Genomic DNA, 21,672 nt, shown 5'->3' with positions numbered 1-21,672 from the left:
GTGCATGGTGTGATGTTCCAGCTGCTGAACCTTTCTGCAACCCAGTGTCTTCCATGTACGTGGGGACTTTGGTACCTTCCTTTAAAACTGTTATGAGGCAACAGTACCTGGCAGGTTCCTCAGCAAAGCAGGAAACTTTAACTGTCTGCCAAGCTGGAGGGAAAGTGCTCGTAACCCCTGAGGTCTGAAGACACTCAGTACAGGGTGAAAGGACATCACTAGCACAAGTGGCAAGCCCGGAAAAGGTCTCAGGACGTCCCTGAGCTTGAACACACCAGCACTGCCAGGAAAACCTCTGTTCCCTAAGCTACTCCAAACATTAACAAGTAAGCATCCTGGAAAGGCTACATTTCAAAAACAAATTCCTTGAGCCATCTATTGTGCAATTATGTCAAAATAAAATGTTACAACTTTGAAGAAAAAATAGGAGGGGGGGTTAACCTGGCACATAGTAAGCAATTGATAGTTGACATCATTATTAACATTTTTCTGTAACAGTATTTATAATTTTCACAAAGCAACATTGTATAAACAAGTTTTTACTCAAAAATTATTTTAGGTAACATTTAAAATCATGTGGGATACATTTTTTTCTAATTTATAGTAAAAAAAATCCTTATACTAATGAAAATTATCTGGAATTAATGACTGATACATATATAATGAATTCTTAATAACTCCATTAAGACTGTTGTTTGCAGAAGATGCTAAAAGCTACGTAACTAAAACAGTATTTAGATAAATGGAAACAAAATGACCCTATAGCCTATTAAAATGAAACTGGAAATGCACAAAGAACTAGATGGCATATTATGACGGTAGGTATTACAAAAAAAATATACAAGCTTCTACGGAAAAGGGTGTAGAAAACAAATAGTACAATGAAGTTTAATAGGTAACCGTCATGAGGTTCCATCCTACTTGTTAAAAATACCATTGATTGTTCTTTATATCATCTAAATTCCTTCTGGTTTTAACTTACTTTCTTTTCTATAATTTAAAAAAAAACTCATCTTTCATAAAATTATGAAGCAAGCCATGAGATTTTCTTATTGCTATTAATGTAGTTACTCACCACAATGATAACAGAACATATTTATATCCACACTGTCCACTGAAGAAACAATAAATTTGGAGAATGTAAGCAGCAGGACAAAATACCATACGCAATGAAATAGAGTAGGGGCGTAGGTGGGAAGGAGGTTGCAGAAAGGTAGTATCTAAGTCTTGAGGACCTGACTATACAGTAAGAAAATAGCCAGCACTTGAACTAACTACTTGGCCAATGGCATAGAAAATGCTAATACTAATTCCCTGAACCCTGAAAGTTATTCAGTGCCACTATAATAAAAATCACCACGTCATGGTCTGCAAGTTTCCTTATCATGGATCAGGTGCAGAAAGAACCATTCTAATGTTGCAAACAAATTGGCTACTTGTCTCTTGGATGCTTGCCGGGTTCCTCAGACTGTAATCAGACATGATGAGAACTGTGATGATGAGAGCTGCACGGAGTAGTATGTGGTCAACCAAACCAAGAACCCTGGACAAGAGACTCTGGTTGAAAGCATGTGGCAGTGCCTGCCTTGTAAAAAAGACTGAAATAAAGATTTGTGGTAACAGACTAGCATCCTATTTGTCTGGGGCATAGCCAGTTTCTATGGCAACAACAGTCCTACAAATGACATAGTCATAGAACACAAGAGTAACTGGGCTTCGGGTATGTGAGTTTTGTGTCTCTGCAATGTTCAGACATAGATGACTAATGGGAAGGCATAGCAACTGTGCACCTTTCTCTAGTGGAGAAAACTCTGGCTTATCACCTGTGCTACCCAAGGGTGGTTCTTTTCCCTTTATCTTATTGCACAATAGTAAACTGTCTATGACTTTCAAAATAAAAAAATAAGAAACTAGTAAGCAGGCAAAGTAATCATAAGCCAGTTACAGCAATGTTTCATTAGTAAAAGTGTTTTGTTATGTCTCATTCACAGTCACATCTGAGGTCTGTGAGTCACTCTTGTGAATTTCCCAATAAGAACACATCTTAATTTGAGAAATCGGAACAAGGAAGGGACATAAATTCCACAGAGTGAAAAGAAGTGGGTAACTGGACAACGAATGGCAATAAGTCTTTATATTATACCAAATGTATCCTTCTGAGACTGTGAACCAATAAAGGTCTTGTTCACTATAAATGACCCAGTCTCCAGCATTCCACATTTGGCTAAACCTAGCAAAGAACCTTAAACCCTATTATACCACAACATGAAGTATAAAACAGCATGGTCCATTAGAAGCCTGTCATTCATGCAAGTTTTGCAAAAAAAAAAGAAAAAAGAAAAAAAAAAAAAAAAAAAAACTCAAGTCACTGACAGTGACACAGAACTGAAAGACAGTGGTATCCAACGTAGCTCTACAATTGTTTGACTACAGCTCCACATGCAGTGTACAGACTTCAAGGCCAATTTCATTCTGGCCAACACTGTTCTTGATGGGTCTTGTCATAAATGTTTAGCCTTGAAGTTATTGCCAATGACCTAACTATTTCTACTGGGAAGCAGCAGGCTTGAAAACTAAAGCTCAAAAACTATGCAGAAAAAAGAAAAAAACAAGAAACAAAAATAAAACACCTGACCAAACATCCATGTGACCAAGCTGATGGTATAAGAGGAGCTAACCAATAAGGACCAAGCTATTAGTCAAGCAAAAATGACAGTACTATTGTCTGGAGCCATCTCCATTTAGACATGGTAATAAACAGCATCATAAACGGTACAAGTGGAAAGAAATGTTTCTGATGCAAAGGTTGCCACCCTTAGTATTCGAATGACCATTAAACATGGAAAAATGTATGTTGTGAAGATGGCCATGCTCATGTCACCCATCCGTGTCAAGTTGCTCTCAGAAAACTAACAGCAAGCCTTTAACTGCTATATACCACTCAACCTCTACTCATCAGCTATTTGATGCTATACTACTGGAGACATCAAAATTAAGCTGTGACTTTTTTTTTTAAACTTCTGAAGCCACACAATAGATGCCAGCAGCATGCCTTTTATAATAAAGAACACACTATAGCTCAACTGCAATATTGGAAGGATGCTCTCAATACCTTATCAAACCACAGGCACCTGATATTGTCACAGAAATGGTCTCTTGGTATATAATCCACATTAGCCAGTAATGAGGTAGATGACACTAAACACAGCTCTCATTATGAAGGGGTACTGTCCCCTTTTGGTCACCCCAGAGTTATTACAGAGAGAACACAGTAGAGATTAACTTGAACTATGAGTCGGCAATTTGTTTATACCAAGAGCCAAACAGTAAATATTTTAGGCTTCATGTCCCATAGGGTCTCGGTCAAATTGTTGTTACTGGTATTTTAGCTGCTGCTGTTATAGGTTTTTTTAAACCCCTTGTCAGTTTTAAATGTCAAGAGACATTGTTAGTTTGAGAACTATCAAAACAGCAGGCCAGATTGAGCCAGAAAACTAATTTTGCCACAAAGTTAGTTGTAAGACAATATGACCATGACCACAACAACACTTATAAAAGAAAACATTTAACTGGGAGTGGTTTAACGGTTTCAGAAGTTTAGTTCATCATGGCCCAAAGCAAGGCAGCACGTAGGCAGACGTGGTGCTGTAGCTGCGAGTTCTACATCTTCATCCACTGGTAACAGGAAGTGAACTGTCTCCCACACTGGGCATAGCTTGAGCATATGAGAACTCAAAGCCTGCCCCCACAGTGACACGCCTCCTCCAACAAAGCCACACCTCCTAATAGTGCCACTCTCTATACACCAAGCATTCAAACCCATGAGTCTATCTATGGGGACCATACCTATTCAAACTACCACACCTTAGAGGGCAGCCAAGGCTATATAACAAATACCCCACCTTGAAAAAAATAAAAAATAGAAATATGCCAACAGAGAAAAGTAGATGACGGCAAAGGAAGAAGACCTGAAGTAGAGGTGAAGCTAAAGACAAAAAACAGATCACATGACTAAATTCCATCAAGACCCACTTGTGTGGCAGGCATATGACCTGTCCCTGCAGGCATCACGCTTTCCCTGAAGGAGATTTTTAAATACTTTTAAATAACAGAACTGAAAGCCATCTACTCAATACGCATTCCCTTTCTTAGTTACTAATTGATCTTAACTCTTTTCAAGGCATCTAGCTAGAAACATTCACTATTCACCTCCTCCCTAACTAGAATAAAGCAGATACTGTGAGGGAAAAAACAGACAAGAACAGTTTTAAGAACTACACGCAAAGAGGGTTTGGTGATTTAGCACAGTAAAAGCACTTACCACACAATTACATGGACCAGTGACCTAATCTACACAAACCCACGTAAACCCAGAGGCAGCAGAGCCCATACGGAAGCCAGCACCTATAGCAAGATGGAAGGTGGAAATGGCAGCCCTAGGCAGTGCAGGGGCAGGCTGAGAGAGAGGGTGGTGAAGGAAAGGACGGAGAAGAGCACACTTCACAAACTTATTCTCTTAATTATAGTTGAGTCAGGCAGTGCTGGTACACAACTTTAATCCCAGTACTCGGGAGACACAGGCAGGCTCCTCTCTGTGAGTTCAAGGCCAGCCTGGTCTAGAGAGTAAGTTTCAGGACAGTCAGAGATAGAGATACGAAGAGAAACCTGTCTTGAAAAACCTAATGAAGATAAAAATAAAACGTATAGCATCCTAAGACTATCCTTGCCTGGAAGTTGTCTCTTGAATGACAGTATCCAAGATCTTCATTTACCCCCATTTTCTGTCTGGTAAGACCAACTGACTGTGCCTAGATTTGATGCCAATAAAAGTATAGTCTATACTGAAAAATTGCCTTTTGTTTTTTGTTTTGTTTTTGAGTCTGGAATTTTGGTTCTTGCTGAAGTTGTTCATGTGAAAAGCACAAAATAAAAACCTGGGGTATTGACAGAAATACCTAGGCAGAAACATGACACAATTTGTTACAATTTTTTGTGGTTGGTTAAAGGAAGAAAACTGAAACACCCTTCAGGAAGAAAACTGAAACACCCTTCAGAAGGAACCAGTGAGCAGAGGGGGCATGTCTCCTTAGAGTCTGTCCTATCTTTCACTTCATGGCCTTACTATAATGCAATAGAAACTCTCATCCAAGAGTTACTATTAACACCTATGAGTACTTTTAGTCAAATTCCAAGGGTAGGGATGATGGTCTTGAGGACTGAAGCTGCAAGAAAGCATAAAGCAATTCTACTTTAACAATTTTGGAGTAACTTAAATAATTTTAGCAGATAACTTTGCTCATTTACCCATACATATAGATCTTTAACTTCCAGTCCTCTATACCACAAATGGTATCACAGGTGGAAAAGGAAGGGGGGGGGAAGACACACTAGTTTAACTATTGACACTATGAAATACACAAATACACACACACACACACACACACACACACACACACACACACACCTCTCTAAACATTGTCCAAAGTAAATACCACTTGCTAGGGAAATATTAGCAACTTAAGAACAAGTAAGACATAGTGGCTACACTCATGGAAAGTATTTTCAACTTAAAGAAGGGTCCTTTAAGAAAGTAACATTTGAATTAGGCTCAGAAGGATAAAGTAATGAATTTTTAAAAAAAAAGAAATGAAATACAGAAACAAAGTGAGAGACAAACCCATGGCAAGGAGAACACCCTCCCTTCAGAAGTCAGCAGGACAGATGAGACTTTTACCCTGAGTTAATACTCATTGCATCTAAATTTTTCAAAGTTCGCCTGCTATATGATAGACAAAAGAAAAAAATGGAAGGGGGTGTTAATGATAGTTTCTCTAGGACAATGGGAAAAAATCGGAGAAAAAATGATTATGTTGTGAATGTATTTACAAGATTATGTGTCAGTAATTTGAGACTGATTTGTCATGAGCACAGGTCTTTGAACAAAGGCCAGAAGTATCAGATATCATTATCAACTCATTTATTTTGGGTAAAGCACCTTTTAAGGAGAATAAAAGCGGGGGCTGGAGAGATGGTTCCATGGCTAAGAGCATGTACTCCTTTTGCAGAGGACCTGAATTCAGGCATAGACCTACAATAAAGGCAGCTCGCAACTGCCTGTAACTCCAGTTCCAGATGATTCGACACCTATCCCCTCCAAGGGCACCTGCACTCATGTGCACATACCTGTACACACACATAGGCACAGACTGCTCAAAACACAGCACTTTTTTAAAGAATAAAAATAAAACAGTGGAGTTCTTGGGGCTCAGACTGAGTCAGGGCATAAAAACCAGTGAGAACTTTAGAACATAGTGATTACATAATCTTATTTAGTGAAACAGAGAAGGAAAAGCTGTAGCAAATAATTTGCTATACACAGAAAAAAAAAAAAAACCACATCACAGACCTGAAACATATTTTATCTTTCAGTACTATCGTCCTCAGATAATGATGGACTAACTTACCAATGATGGTTAGCTGCAGACAGTACCTCAATGATAATTATAATATGGTTTCCTGACAAAGGAGATGTATTTCATGCAGTCTGAACACATAACACAAACACATCTCAAACTATAATTGTAGATGCAAAGCCCCCTTTGTGTCTGATAACCCAAACCCCTCTGTGGCAGTGGTAGCCAGCCTGGGCTCTCTGGAAAGTCAGGGTCTACAAGCCGGTAATGATATGCAGAGGTGCTAGAACAGATTCCATAGAGCAAAACTGCTTCCACCCTGCTGCCTACAAACCAAATCCATCCACATCTAATGTTCCATTCCATAATCCAGTTTGTCAGTATTTAAGAAGAAAGTTCACTAGAAATACTGAACACCAAAGGTCCAGAATACACTGACATGGGGAGAAATTTCCACTCTGGGCAGATGGCAAACCAATTCCTATTCCCTTTCTCAGTTCTACTGAAGGCTCAACCTGACCATGTGGAAGACTAGTGTAAGACACGCAAGCAGTGGGCAAGATTCCAGCCACAAGTGTGTGTGAGTTAAAAGAAGGCAGCAAACACCTTCGAGATTGCATTCAGATGTGAGCAGAATGACTGCCAGAAGCCTTTCTTGTCTTGTCTTCTGGTGGACAGCAAATGAAAAGTAAGATTTCTTGTGTCCATTCCTCCAAGCATGTCTTCACTACAGGAAGATTTTTATATTAAGTAACTGTCTTTATACAAAGGAGACTGACACACGAAAGAGACTCCAGGAAAAAGAGAAGCGGGGCAGAGGAGGAGAAAGGGGCAGAGGAAGGAGGGGGGAGGAGGGGGGAGGAGAGAGGAAGAGGGAGGATGAAGGAGGTGGGGCAGAAAGAGGGAAAGAGATCACCAAGACAACAGAGATAGGGTTGGAACTGCAAACTGAGGAAAAACAAGGCTTGTCGGCCACCAAACAGAAGGACAAGAAAAGGTTGTCCCCTGAGCACTCAACACTTTGACCTCAGCCATCTAACCTCCAAGACCAACAAGATGACTGATGCACAGCCACAGTGGCTATTTGAAGCTACCCAGTTTGCAGTATGTTGTCATAGAGATAGTGTGCATACCCATAGTGTGCATCTTTTAGTCACACTTGATCCTATAATAGCTGACATAAAACATTCTACAACCTTGTCCCTAACTGTCCCTAAAACTAGCCATAAGACACAATACATGTTTTTCAATATTCATAATGAGGGAAGAGAACTGACAAGTACATTTTAAGCTAATAAGCAAATACTCAATAAAGATAGTTTCATAGGCAAAAAAAGTTTTTCATAACAAATTTAACATATTCCTGTTATATCATTACAGATATTTCACATTAAAATATACTCTTAATATCTATAAAAGATTTTCTACAAGACTAACAATCATAATAAAAATCAAAAACTCTGTTTTTTGTCCAGGGAAACACTTGAGAATCTGAATTTTCTCAAGTCTCCCCAGTAGACTCCGATTTCATAAAGGTTATTTCTCTCCTGCTTGAAATTATTCAATCATTCACCCAATCCCTTTTGATCACAAAGCACGCACGCACACACACACACACACACACACACACACACACACACAAAGCAATCCTTGAGCTAAGGTGTCTAAAACAAGAAGAAAACACTTTAGAAACATCAAATGTCTAAAAAAAGAATGCAGTACGAAATTTAAGTTATACCTTAACATCCAAAATTAGTACTTGAGACCTCTGTAAATTATTAACTCATTAATAACCACTTATTAGTGGTGATAACACAGTTGATAAATGAATTTCTCAATACCCAGACACAAATTCAACTGAAAAGGAATCATGATGTTCAAAACATTTATATTATGTATGTACACACAGTATATAATGTTTGCATGTATGTGTGCATATATACAGTATATAATGTATGTATCATGTACGTGTGTGTATGTTTGTGTGTATGGTAGTTTAAATGGGCAGTGTTCCCACAGTCCAGGTATTTGAACACCTAACCCCCAGTTGGTGGTGCTATCTGGGCAGGGAAGGCTGGGGGTACAACTTTGCAGAGGAAGTGCGTCACTGGAGGGGAACTGAGACTCAAAGTCTGCTACTTCCAGTTCACTCTCTGCTTCATGCTTGTAGTTCAAGATGTGAGCCCTTGGCTTTTTGACCTGGCCTTCACACCTGCCACTGGTCATGCTTCTCCACCATGATGGATCTTATCTCTCTCGAACTATAAAGCTGAAATAACTTTTTCTTCTTAAGTTGCCTTAGTTATGGTATCTCATCACAGCAACAGTAAAGTAACAAATACAACATACGCAGACATTTTAAAATCAGAAAACCTGGTGCTAAGGAGGTAGCTCGGTGGTTAAGGACTCTTGCTCCGAAAGCCAGAAGACTTGAGCTTGACCCTAGCATGACAATACCCACACAAACAGCTCACACGCTGCCCAGCTTCTTGTGCTACACTGGGAAGCAGAAAGAAAGCAGCAGACTACAGAACAGACAGCCTAGCCAAAACCCAAAGCTTGTGGATGGTACACTGAGCCACCTTATTTCAAGGCAATAAGGTGAAGAGTGATGGAGAAAGACACTCTAAAGTCCTTTGCGCCCTCTGAATGCATTTGTACCCATGTGCTCACATGCATACATTACATACATGTAGATGATATACTCACACATATGGAAACACTCTAGAAATACATAAATGTACTTTGCAAGACTTGCAGAAGGTGATGGCTTTTTGCTTAAGCTTGAATATCAAGAAGTTTTAACTCAGCATAATAATTAGTACTATAATCTAAGCACTCTAGAGGTGAGAAAGCATCATTACAAGACAAGAGGCCAGCCTGGGTGATATGAAAAGGACCAGGCAAAAGGACAACAAAGATGGAGGAGGAGGAAGGAAAGTAATCTTTTCATTGGAATGTAAATATAACTCAAATCATTGTTGTTATTATAAAGTAAATATTCAGAGCCAATCTTAGAACACTTAAGATGTGTTTTCAGATTTGGGGGCAGAGAAAGGAGTTTGAAAAGAGAGAAAGAGAAAAAAAATGTCACTATCCCTCAGTCATTTTCTAAGTGGTTAAAGAGTATTCAATAACTCCAAAATCCTTTTTATATGCACACCTGGGAAGAATACCAAATCTGTAAATTTGCTCAGAGTTACACTGATGTGGCTTTAAACCAAATGTTTAAATGTTACAGTATGTATATTTTCTTCCTCTCTTCTAAGGCAGAAGTAAAGTAAAAGGAATATTTGACTTCACTCCACAAGAGACCTATTTAATAGCTTGGCGGTTGTGTAAGTAAAGGTAGCTTGGCTAACTCTATGTTGACGACATACAGAATGACATGATCCTAATGAGTTGGAAAATATTGGCTCTCAAGAGAATAGACCAGATGCTACTGAGCTGAGAAAGCTACTGTATTATTGAATTTCATTTTTATGAGGTAAAATTTATTATTCAACCATTAAGGTATCCCATATGAAATCTTGCATAAAATACTTTTACAGTTACTCTCTGGAAAGTACATTTTTATTTTAACATTAAGACATCACTTAAATGCAGGGATTCAAGAATCCATTTGATCATTATTTTACAACTTTTTAAATCTGTAAACTATTTCCCTGCAAATATCAGGCTGATGAAACTAGGTCAACAAAGTAATGAACAATCTGAATAGAAAATAGAAGTTCTTGTTTTCTAGTGCAAACCAAACTCATATACAACTTTCTATTTTACCTTCTGGGAAAAGGACAAGAGTTCTTAGTTCTATCTTGGTGACTATCTGAAAATATTGACAAAACTACATAAATAATGACCCCAATTAGTAATACAAATTAAGCCCAAACCTTACAGCTCTAATATATTCTTTTAATTTATACCATAAATTAATTACAAGTATTCATTAGACTTTCATTAAATAATTTCTAGTGGGTAGCCAGGTTCTTTCAGGTCTCATACACCAGGAAAATAATTTGAAACAACAAAAATAGCAATAGAAAGATCCAATGATATTACTTCAAAAACTGACTTAGTGAATAGCTAATGATATAAAGTTTCAGGGGGGGAAACACTGTATCACTTTGACCATAAATTTTCCCATGTGTAGAACATAATCTATAACCTGCCAACAATACCACTGGTAAGAAGCCAACTGAACTAATGTATAAAAAAATGTCATCCTAAAATAGGAGCACCAACTCAGACTATTCAAGTAAAGTTTGTGACACCCACACCTGACATTACGCAGCTCACTAGAGGACAGTGCTCAGCAGAGAGCTGTAGACATGTCAACAGAGGCAAGAACGGGGTTTCTTATTTCTGTTACTCCACTGCACTGCCATATCCATTTACACATCTGCTACAGCACTCCCCTTTGGACTCTTTAGGGGAACTAAGAACGTGTGTTTCATCACAGGTTTCCATGAGCTTTGTTTGGCACCTTAAAATCAAGTATATTAAAGAGAAACCAACAAAGATTTTTTTTTCCTCATACATGCCAATAAGACTGCATAGCAGTTACACATTTGGAAAGTTTGGCAATTCTTAGAAAGATTAAATGTAGAGTGACTTCCAAATCTATCAATTCTACTCCTAGAACTATACTGTATGTATGATAGTTATAACAACACTTCATAACAGTCAACAAGATTAACAATCAAATAGCTATAAAGTGATGAACAAAGTATGAAATACATATACAATGACACTCTACTCAACAATAACAGGCACACATGCTTGAGTGTGTTCCACAAAGTTTCACACATTGAAAATATAGTCTGCAGTGTGGCAATGGTTTTTTGTTGTTTTTGTTTGTCTGTTTTTTGGGATTTCTGTTGGTGGTGGTTTTGGGGGTGTTCTTTGGTTTTCTATTTTGCTTTGTTTTGTTTTTTGGCTTTTTTGAGACAGGGTTTTTCTCTGTAGCTTTGGAGCCTGTCCTGGAACTTGCTCTGTAGACCAGGAGCTGGTTGTTACAGTGCATTCCATAGTAACTAAGGACCAACAATCTCTCAGGAAAGGATGCTGCTGACCAGGAGCTGGTTGTTACAGGACATTCCATAGTAACTGAGGACACACAAGCTGCCTCTACTGCACTAGGGAAGCAGGAACGTCCCTTCTACTTCTCTACACCCTGTGACACACCCAGGAGGGTTCTTGACAAAGAGGCATGCAGGACATGCACTCCATATTGAAACCTCTAGCCACCAAAACTAAGCAAAATCAAGCTCTTCAAACTGCAATTAATCCAACCGTAGGTATTTTGTTATAGCAATACAAAATGGATTAAGTGATGATTCATTCTGTAGTACAGGTAACCCTTCTAAAATGGTATGCTAAGAACTTAGTCACACACAGAGAGAACAATGTTTTATAGGTTCTAACTATATGAATTGTCAAGAGTAGAAAAATTCAAACAGGCAAGCACTAGATTGATCTTTGACTATGGCTAAAAGGATTGTGTTGTGGGGTTTCAATCTGTTTAATCAATAAGTTTGGGGGCAGCAAGCCCTAAGATGTGGTCTTTGTCTGCCTAGTGACAACTTAAAAGCTGAGGAGGAAGGTCTGTCACTCTTGCTCTTGGGTGGTAAAGACCAGGTCAGGCTGCATGAAGTGATGTGTGGTTGGTACCCAGCTCGCTTGGGTAAAATGGAAGGACTCTGCAATTGGAAATATCTTGTCCTATATCCATAAATCTGTTTCCCCATAGCACCCAATATATATATATATACACATATATGTGTGTGTGTGTGTGTATGTATGTGTGTGTGTGTGTGTGTGTGTGTGTGTGTGTTTTGTGGGTCATGATACTGGATTGGAGAATAGGAAAAAAGTATGGTTCTTTTAGAAATAATGTGTTTAAGTTGATTATAGTTGTGGACACAACCCTATGGATATATTAAAACCTGCTGGGAAGGTTATTTGCATGTTAAAATCTGTCTAAACTGGACAGTGATAGCGAACACCTTTGATCCCAGCACTCGGGAGGCAGATCTCTGTGAGTTCAAGGCCAGCGTGGTCTACAGAGTGAGATCCAGGCCAGAAATACAGAGAAACCCTGTCTTGGGAGGGGTGGGGAGAGTCATCTGTCTACAAAAACTGAACAGAGGGAATGGAAGGGGGAAAGAAATAAAGGTAACAGCCTTTGTGACATGAGGACAAGTGTAGATGGGAATATAGCAAACAATGGAGTTTGTCAAGAACAAGTCCATAATAATTAGTTTGCATTAAACTCAAGGGGAAAGACCAAGCTGGAGATATTATTAGTGATCAAAGAAAGGGAGAGCATAGAGGATTATGACTAAACAAAATATTGTACAATAAAACAGAAGAAAGGGTCAGAAATGGGAGAAACTCTTTCTGCTGTTGCTAAGTAACCAGTAGTGAGTGATGATGAAGGCCTCAGGCTAGAGGCAAATGAAGACATAGAAAGTGGCAGACAATCAACTGCAGATTTCAATAACTGAAGTTTGACATCTTTTATCACCATAGTTATTCAGAACCAGCTGAAAAGCACAAGATGACATGCATCAACAAACTATATTAGGCAAAGCTTCACAAAGCACAATCTACTAACAGTCCTCCAAGCAAGAACGTAAAATTTTGAAAATTAATACCATAAATATATACATACTTTCAGAATCTTCAGCAAGATAATTAGGTGGCACAATTGTATAAATGCTCTATTAGCACTGAAATGCACAGAAGCCCACTGCCACGCTCAGGGGGTGTAATAATGAAACTACCAGCTTGAAAGACTAGCTTTACAAACAGATCGCTGATAAGTTTTCCTCCGTCTATTTTGATTGTTTTTTTTTTTTATATGATTTGTTTCATTTCTTCAAGCACTTAGAAAAGAGGTAACAATCCAAGTTGCCCAGTTCCTCAATCTGTAAAACATTAGTTCCTTTCACTAACTAAGCTCTTACGATACACCAGATTACAAAACACTGAATTATTGCCATTTTTTTTTTTTTTTTTTTTTTTTTTTTTTTTTGGTCTGGGACGATTCTTTTAATAGCATCCCTTTAAGACAATTTCTGAAATATTTCTATTTATGTTACAGCTCATTTTATAAATTCTTAAAGGGAAAGAAAGTAAATTTGCTTAGGGAAAAGAAAGAAATTATAAAAGAAAATCAATACTCCTAGTTCACTAAACATTTTTTGGGCTATTTGAGCCAATTTACAAAAATAAAAATTTTTAATGTTTCATGAGTACTGTAGGAAGCTAAGATAAACAATACAGCAAACAAGACTTCCAGAGATAAGTGTGAAGAATAAATGACATGATTTCAATTATAATACTACTTTCATGAATGGCCTCAGCCAACCTCAGAATTCAGAAGAGCCCACTAATTGATCCATACCAAATACCCTGAAGACATACACACATGTAACATCATACAGACTGAGCAGATTAGAAATATGTTCCCATAAATATACAGATGTCCATATAACAACAACTAATTAAATATTTGAAAGAGAACAAGGGGGTATATGGGGGAGTTTGGAAAAAAGGGAAGAAATGATGTAATGGTATTATAATCTCAAAGTAAAAGGAATGAAAATTTTTAAATGGCCTTGAAACAGAGTGAGATTACATAGACAGCTAGCATTTGCATACGGTATCAGTTTATTCTACAAGGGTTGAAGTCCTGGAGTTTAACCCCCTCTGTGGGTACTGAGAGGGCAGAAACTTCATCAAGACACGAAGTTGAAATGCAGGCCCTGTATGATGTGCACAGAAATGCCAACACCATCAATAGGCCCCCACGACTCAATGGCCATTAGAGAGGGGCTTGGCATGGCTGCACATGGTGGCACTCAGGAGGCAATGGATGTAGGTAGGATCCTAAGCGTGGGGCCGGCCAAGAAAGAGAACAAAGGACATCAGGCAGACAAACGGCCTCCTGTCTGCTGCCATGTGATGTCACACACACTTATCGAGTCACAGTCCCCTGTCCCCAACCCTCCTCACAGAAATCTAACTGGAAATAACTTTATATGAGAAAGCTTATGAAACTTTCTCTAAAATATATCCATCCCATTTAGGCCAAAAGAACCAACACTGACCAACACAAAACTACTGCACCTCAGAACATTTACTGTATCAAAATTGAATAAAATTATGAACAAATAGCAAATGAAACTACAGAAACACATGGAAATTGAAAATTTGATTTTCGAATGACAAGTGTGTCGCTTAAGATCACAGAGGAAACAAATTCCCAGAATCAAAGAAAACACAACTTAAACAGCAAGGTGGTATTTGGAGAGAACCTTACAGATATGAATGACTGTACCTAAATAAGAAAGAACTCAACTAAACACGTAAATAAGGTCTTAGAGACACAAAACAGGTCAGACTCAGAGGTTAGAAAGAAATAATAAATGGTAAAAATTAATTAAAATAGTTTTTTAAAATAATGAAACAAAGAGGCGGCTATTTAAAATGATACTCAAGATCAGCAAACTCTTAGGCAGACTAACAAGATGAAGTAAAGACAAGTATTAGGGAGGGAAAATGGTACATTACAGCAGATACAAATGGGATGCAAAGGATCACGGAACACTAGTTTAAAATCTCTTATTTCAATAGACCAGACACTCCAAAAGGACAAATATGGATAAATCTCTAGACATGTAAGCCTAGCATATAGGCTGTGGAACATAATTGCCAGTTTAAGAAATCAGTCTCAATGCCCATGAAATGATGAGTAAATGTGGTACAAGTATCAATCAGGAAAATATCCACTTTATAGAAACACACCTTAGGTTGAGCATGCTAGACAGTGACTTAAATGTCAGTCACCTCTGAAACGGATTGTCCTTCTGAGGAAAGTGCGCTCTTACCTGGAGTCTGGAAGGCTTCACTCGTCAAAGCTTCATTCACTGTTGAAGAGGCGACATTTCCAGTATGACACCAACTCTGATATATTGCTTGCAGCAAAACCGTCTGTGCTCTTGTTGCTTGAATTGTGAGATTTGGGAGTTCAAAGATACCTTCAGTTACAACAGTCTGAGATCTCTTGGTCCTATACATGAAAGCAGAAAGAAAACAATACAAGCAAATAAGTGACTAGTGTTTATACACCATGTAGTAGAGAAGCTATGATACAACTAGGGAAAAATTTAATTTGTGTATGGCATGCATGTGTGTACATATATGCATGTATATGTTCATGTGTGTTTATACATGTGTACCTGTGTGTGAACAGTGAAGCCAGCAGCCACTGTTAGGTGACTTCCTCGATCACTCTATACCTCATTTTCTGAGACAGCCTCTCACTGAATCTGAAACTCATCCCATTTGCCTAGACTGGCTAGTGGCCAGCAAGTGCCTAGGATTCTCCTATCACAGACCCCTCCCCCACTGCAGTGCCATCAGTGAAGCTGTTATTGCAGGGATGCATCAACACATCCAAATCATGTGTGTTCCCTGGATTGGAACCCAAGTCCTCACACGACTGCAGCAAACACTTTGCTGAATGAGACATTTCCCCACATCCATTAATGTCCCATGTGTGTGTGAGTGTGTGTGTGCATGTACATGCATGTATGTGTGTGCAATTTTGAAAATTTCTGAAAGGATAATTGTCGCATTATAAAAATATTAAAAGCACTGAATTATATACTGTGAAATTACTAAAATGCTAAATTTTGCCTACAGGGAAGGAAGGAGAGAAATCCCCTATGGCATTCCAGGAACACAACTTCAAGTGGCCAGTGCCTCCCTCCAGAAAGACAGAATCAAAACAGCAATGGGAAGATAAACACTACGATAGTATACCTCTTCACTAGCATGCCTGATATTAGAGCACAGATACACATTCAGATATCTACTCCAAGTCTCTACAAGTTACCAACATTCGTTACCATCAAGAAATTCTACCTAAATTTACCCTTCAATTCACATTCTTGATCATGTTTTGCCATAAAAAATTAAGGTATGCTGGGTGGTGATGCACAACTTTAATACCAGCATTTAGGAGGTTGAGGTAGGTGATCTCTGTTTAGTTTGAGGCCAGCCTGGTCTACAGAGCAAATTCCAGGACAGCCACGACTACACAGAGAAATCCTGTATCAGGCAGTAAATGAATGAACTAGAAAATAAATGTCCACTGAACACAAGATTTTTTTGCACCAAATAAGCAGACCTTTGGTAATCAGAATTAGAGAGTATAAAATCAAACAGAATTCACAAAACAGTATTTAATTCTAATGGGGACCCTCTTCTAATTTTTTTTTTTTTTTTTTTCCTTTCATGAGAGTTTCAAAATGGACAGCTGCTCTCTTACTTTCTCAGATTTCCATCCGGGTCCCTGTACATACAAAAATTCTCTTACTGCTAACACTAACAAAGAACACAGACAACTGGGTCATCTACATTGTGAAAATGTATCACGAACCTAGACAATGCTGTGTTGAGATGAAACTACATTGTCTTGGGATTTATTATCAAAGAAAATACACTTTGCACAAGTCGTTTTGTCATAGTAAACTAGGTAATTTTGCAACATAAACTGGACATTTTGAAGGATTTCTTTTTCACTTATACCAATAACAAAAGTATCGTTTGCTACACCCCTTTTTAATTAATATTTAAACTAGACAAGCTTCAAATTATTCGGCAACACATAGTAGCTGATACAATGTACCTACTATTGACATAACAGGATCAATAGGGAAGGTTTCTCTCTTTTGTCAAATTTACATTATATTTCACAGGTTAGCAAGCTAGGAAAAGTAACAAATGTTACCCAATTCACCAAATGTTGCTATTAGACTGTCTTTGCTTCAGAAAATATTTAAAGATCAAAAAATTTTACAACTTAAAGCTACTTGGGGGACTTTACAATGTCAGTGAAAATACACAATAAAAGTGTGACTTTTCCTTGTGATTTATACCACTACACATTTATTTAAAACAAAACAGCTCAATATAAAATCATACAAAAGAATCTAAAAAGTTCTAGACTTGTCTTAAAATATCACCAAGCTGCATTTTCAAAGTTATATTGGTTAATATAAAGTAATTTATTTGGTAAATGTCCAGTGTTCATATTCAGAAATCTTGGTCTGAATATATTTTCCTTTTAAAGATTAGATTTTTTAAAAACTATCAATTCAAACATTAGCCTCTAGGGAAAAATAAATCCTAGTATAACTAGGGGGATAAACAACTCATTAAAACGCAACTTGGACAAACTCCAGGATAAATTGAAGGAAATAGAAACAAATAGATCTTAATTGCATAGTAGCACACACTTTAAATGAATATCCCCTAATTATAATGCAAAAGACTGTGATCTGCTATTTCCTCCAAAATTATAATTCCAAGGCAATCAAATTTCTGTGCCAATGTAGTTTCTACTTTTAAATTCTCGCTTTCAATACATAAATTAAAAAATCAGAAGTGTGGATCTTACTACTAGATGCAAAGAAATAAAACAACCCATTCAATTTCCCACAAATGCCATAAAACGTCTGCCAGATGCACACTTCACTCCAAGCACAATCATCTATTCTCTTCAACACACACTTAATAGCAAGTGAAAAAGGTATTTTCAGCAACAGCTAGAGATAGAGATTCATACAGAATTCCCAAATGCAAAGTCTGAAAACACAGATTGATTCCCAAAATTTATTTTTTATTGCTCATATCCTACAATAAAGTAGGATTAGGTCAATTTTTTTCCAAAATAAAGTTAATACAAAATCTCACTAACTTATGAGGCCAGTTAAAAGGTGAAAAACTGGATTTTGGTTTTTTTTTTTTTTTTTAATAGAATGGTTACTTAACTGACAATAACACTTCATATTCAAAATAAGTTTTTAAGCTCTTTTTAAAAACTGAATGGAAAATTAAATGAAAGTGTCTGCTCTCGCTTTCCAGTTCACTCCCCTATCTCAGGTAACACTTTCCAATCTGAGCAGACACGCAGACCTGTGTGTATCTATCTTGTGTACTGTGATGACAACAGCTGGTCTGCAAATGAATGAACGTGTGCCAGCTTGCTTCCCAGGCTTTTAGAGTAAATAACGTGATTAAGGTAACAATTTTCTATGGTCTTTTTCTTTTCTTTTCTTTTTTCAAACAGGGTCTCACTGTTCAATATGCAGCCCTGGTGTCCTGGGATCTCACTGTGTAGACCAGGCTGTCCTGGAATCTCACTGTGTAGACCAAGCTGGTCTCAAAATCACAAAGACCCACCTGGCTCTCTCTGAGTGCTAGAATTAAAAGTGTGCAACTACCAAGCCTAGCCGCCATGTCTTAATATATCAAAATATAAACTGTTATTAGACTCAAATGGTAGATACCATGCATATAAAGTTAACTCCATCTGTGCATAGCATAACAAATGAAATATGAGGAAAATTACATTTACTAAGAGAAACCTACCAAGAGACAAGAGTAACTTTAGAATGGTTTTATTTCATAGGACTCATTCCAGGAGTTAATTCTAACATGTCCTTTTATAAACTCTCTGGATTAATAGGCAAGTATCTTTGAAAAGGCGAACAATTACTTTACTAATTTCACTTTCGGAACACAGTATTTTAGAAAAAGATACCCATGGTGACAGGTGAGCATAGAGTTGCAGCCCAGAGCCATGCCTGAGTCAATGGCCCTACTGCTGCGAGGGTCTGTGATGATGTCCATGTCACATCACCACCTGCCCCCGGTGCCTCAGGAGAGCTGCACCCCCTCCCTCCAGGGATTACTGGCCCCAGTGTCATGGTCATGGGCACAGGAGAGCTGTCCCCAGGACCTTCAATGGTCCTGGGAAAATTGCCCTTCCCCATGGGAAAACTAGCCCTGCAAGAGGAAGCTGGCCCTGCCCCTCACCATCCCTGCTTGTGGAAGAGCTGTTCCCTAAGGGATAGAGGAAGGAAAGCTGGCCCTGACTCTCTCCTAAGGGGACTGGTCCTGTGGAACCATAGCCACAGGGTCTCCGTGACTGGGGACAACAGCAGGATCTCTGAGAGGAGTTTCAGTGAGGTGTCCCTGAGGTCAGAGGCCTTGAACCAGACCAATAACTGATTGCAATGAACATTTGCACATAAAGCTGTTTGGGCAAAAGGTTATACTGCATGATACACAGTAACCCCCAATACCACTATAGTAAGTGAATATGTGATAGGCAGGAGGGGAAAATGGGCATTTTTTTATTATTATTATTTCTTATGTGGAGAGGGGTATAAGGGTAGGGTGGACATAAAAGGACTGGGAAATGAGTGGGATTGGGTACATGGTATGAAATTCCCCAAAAAAATCAATTATGTTAGTAACAAAATGAAGGGTTTCATTTCTCAGGTTGTAAGCAGACTTTTCTTCCCGGCCAGCCAGTTCCAAAATAACCACACAGAAACTTATCAATTATAAATGCTTGGCCAATAGCTTGGGCTTATTACTAAATAGCTCTTACAACTTAACCCATTTCTATTAATCTACATATTTTTACGTAGCTCATGGCTTTACCTGTCCTCCAGCATGTCTTATTCCTTCTGTGTCTTCTGGGAACTCTCCCTTCTTCCCAGCATCCTCTGGGCCTGGAAATCCTGTCTCCCTATTGGTAGTTTAGCTTTTTATTAAACAAACCAGGGTGATACTTCTTCACAGTGTACAAAACATCAGGTCTCAATAAAAACACAATTTCAATTGTTGTCTAAAATCCTGTATAAAGCTAATAAGCGAGCATAACACAGATGTGTTTGGATTCTTTCCATTCAGAATTTTTAAGATAAAAATTAACATAAATCACAGTTTACCAAGCACTCACCAGAGAGCAGGGAGTTTCAGAAGTTTCCCATACAGGGCGGTGCTGAAAGAGGGGATAATTGGTACAGGCAGGCAGTAAGATCCACTGTGATTCAAAGATGTCAGCCCTGCCTGGAAACCGAACACCTGAAACAACAGAGCCCAACCCAATGTTCAGGGTTCAGTAAGCAAGGATGAGATCTCAGTACCAACAGCTGCATGATAAAAATTAACATGTTTGTGCCACTTCCCACAGTAAACATGTGAGCCTGTTTGTGCCACTTCCCAAATGAAGCTCCTAGAAACATGTTCTTCTGATTGAGATGTTTTGGCAACAGTTAAGTTTCAAGGCTTTACACTTATAAGTCATCTAAAGCGGTCTAAAACTATCGTCTTTAATGTTAAATCTTTCACATTATATAATCGTAACTACGGACTTTAAGGACTGGTACATGAGCTGAGTGTAACACTCTATTCCAGAAGTACTTTCATCTTTCTCATGAAGTCCATCACATGAAATCCGCTGTTCTTTTGGCATTAAACTAGGCTAGTAAACAGACTCATCAGATTACAGGTGCTTGCCCCCAAGCCAAGGAGCTGAGTTCAGTATCTGAAACCCACTTAGTGGAAGGATTCTTCACACAAGTCGGCCTTTCACCACCACATGTGCCCACATACGTGCCAAGCTTGGAAACAAGCACCTTTACTCGCTGAGCCATCTCACTGACCCTCTAAGTATATTTGAAATATTTCTTTTTCAGTTTGAGGTAAGAGGACAGGAGAGATGGTTTGCTGTCCAAGTTTAAGACCCGACCTTGGTGTCTAGCACCAATGGATAAAAGTCAGGCACAGTGACACATACCTGTAACCTCAGCCAGGGGTTCACTTGCAGCCACTGCACAGGCTGTAAGTACAGTGGAGACTCACTACCAAGAAATCACGTTCAGAGTGATAGAAGACATCTGATGCCAACCCTAACTTCAGAGGAATATGGACAGGGTGTGTACTCACATGTGTGTATGCACACATGCCTGTACATAGACTCACTAAACAAATAAAACATTTCCTTAATACCAAGAAATTAGTCCAACAAGAAGAAACTACCTAAAAATAGTATATTAAAGCATTATGAAGCACTATGCCTATATTAATTCCCTTATCAAGTATCCTATTTGCTTTTAAAAGTACCTATATTAAACATTTTTTCATACTGTTTACAACACTCATTATGGGTGGTTTTGGGGTTTTTTGTTGGTTTGGTTTGGTTTGATTTAGTTTGGTTTGGTTTGGGGGAGGGGGTTCAAGACAGGGTTTTTCTATGGCTTTGGTGGCTGTCCTGGAACTAGCTCTGTAGACCAGGCTGATCTTGAACTCACAGAGATCCGACTGCCTCTGCCTCCCAAGTGCTAGGATTAAAGGCGTGCCCCAACCACTGCCTGGCGATGGGTGATATTTT

General features: G+C 38.5%; 1 protein-coding gene across 1 annotated transcript in view; it reads right to left on the bottom strand.

Annotated features, from left to right (window-relative positions):
- Window positions 1-21,672, bottom strand: part of Vps13b (vacuolar protein sorting 13 homolog B) — a 408,041-nt gene that overhangs the window by 342,375 nt on the left and 43,994 nt on the right. The window contains exons 16-17 of the mRNA XM_051202586.1: window positions 20,239-20,363; window positions 15,308-15,489 (exon numbers count right to left, since the gene is read on the bottom strand). Coding sequence (XP_051058543.1) covers window positions 15,308-15,489; window positions 20,239-20,363 — 307 coding nt within the window. The remainder of the gene's footprint in view (window positions 1-15,307; window positions 15,490-20,238; window positions 20,364-21,672) is intronic.

The sequence above is a fragment of the Phodopus roborovskii genome, unplaced genomic scaffold (assembly GCF_943737965.1).
Source record: "Phodopus roborovskii unplaced genomic scaffold, PHOROB, whole genome shotgun sequence".
NCBI lineage: Eukaryota > Metazoa > Chordata > Mammalia > Rodentia > Cricetidae > Phodopus > Phodopus roborovskii.
The sequence above is the reverse complement of the archived record's forward strand: the minus strand, read 5'-3'. Positions and strand labels throughout refer to the sequence as shown.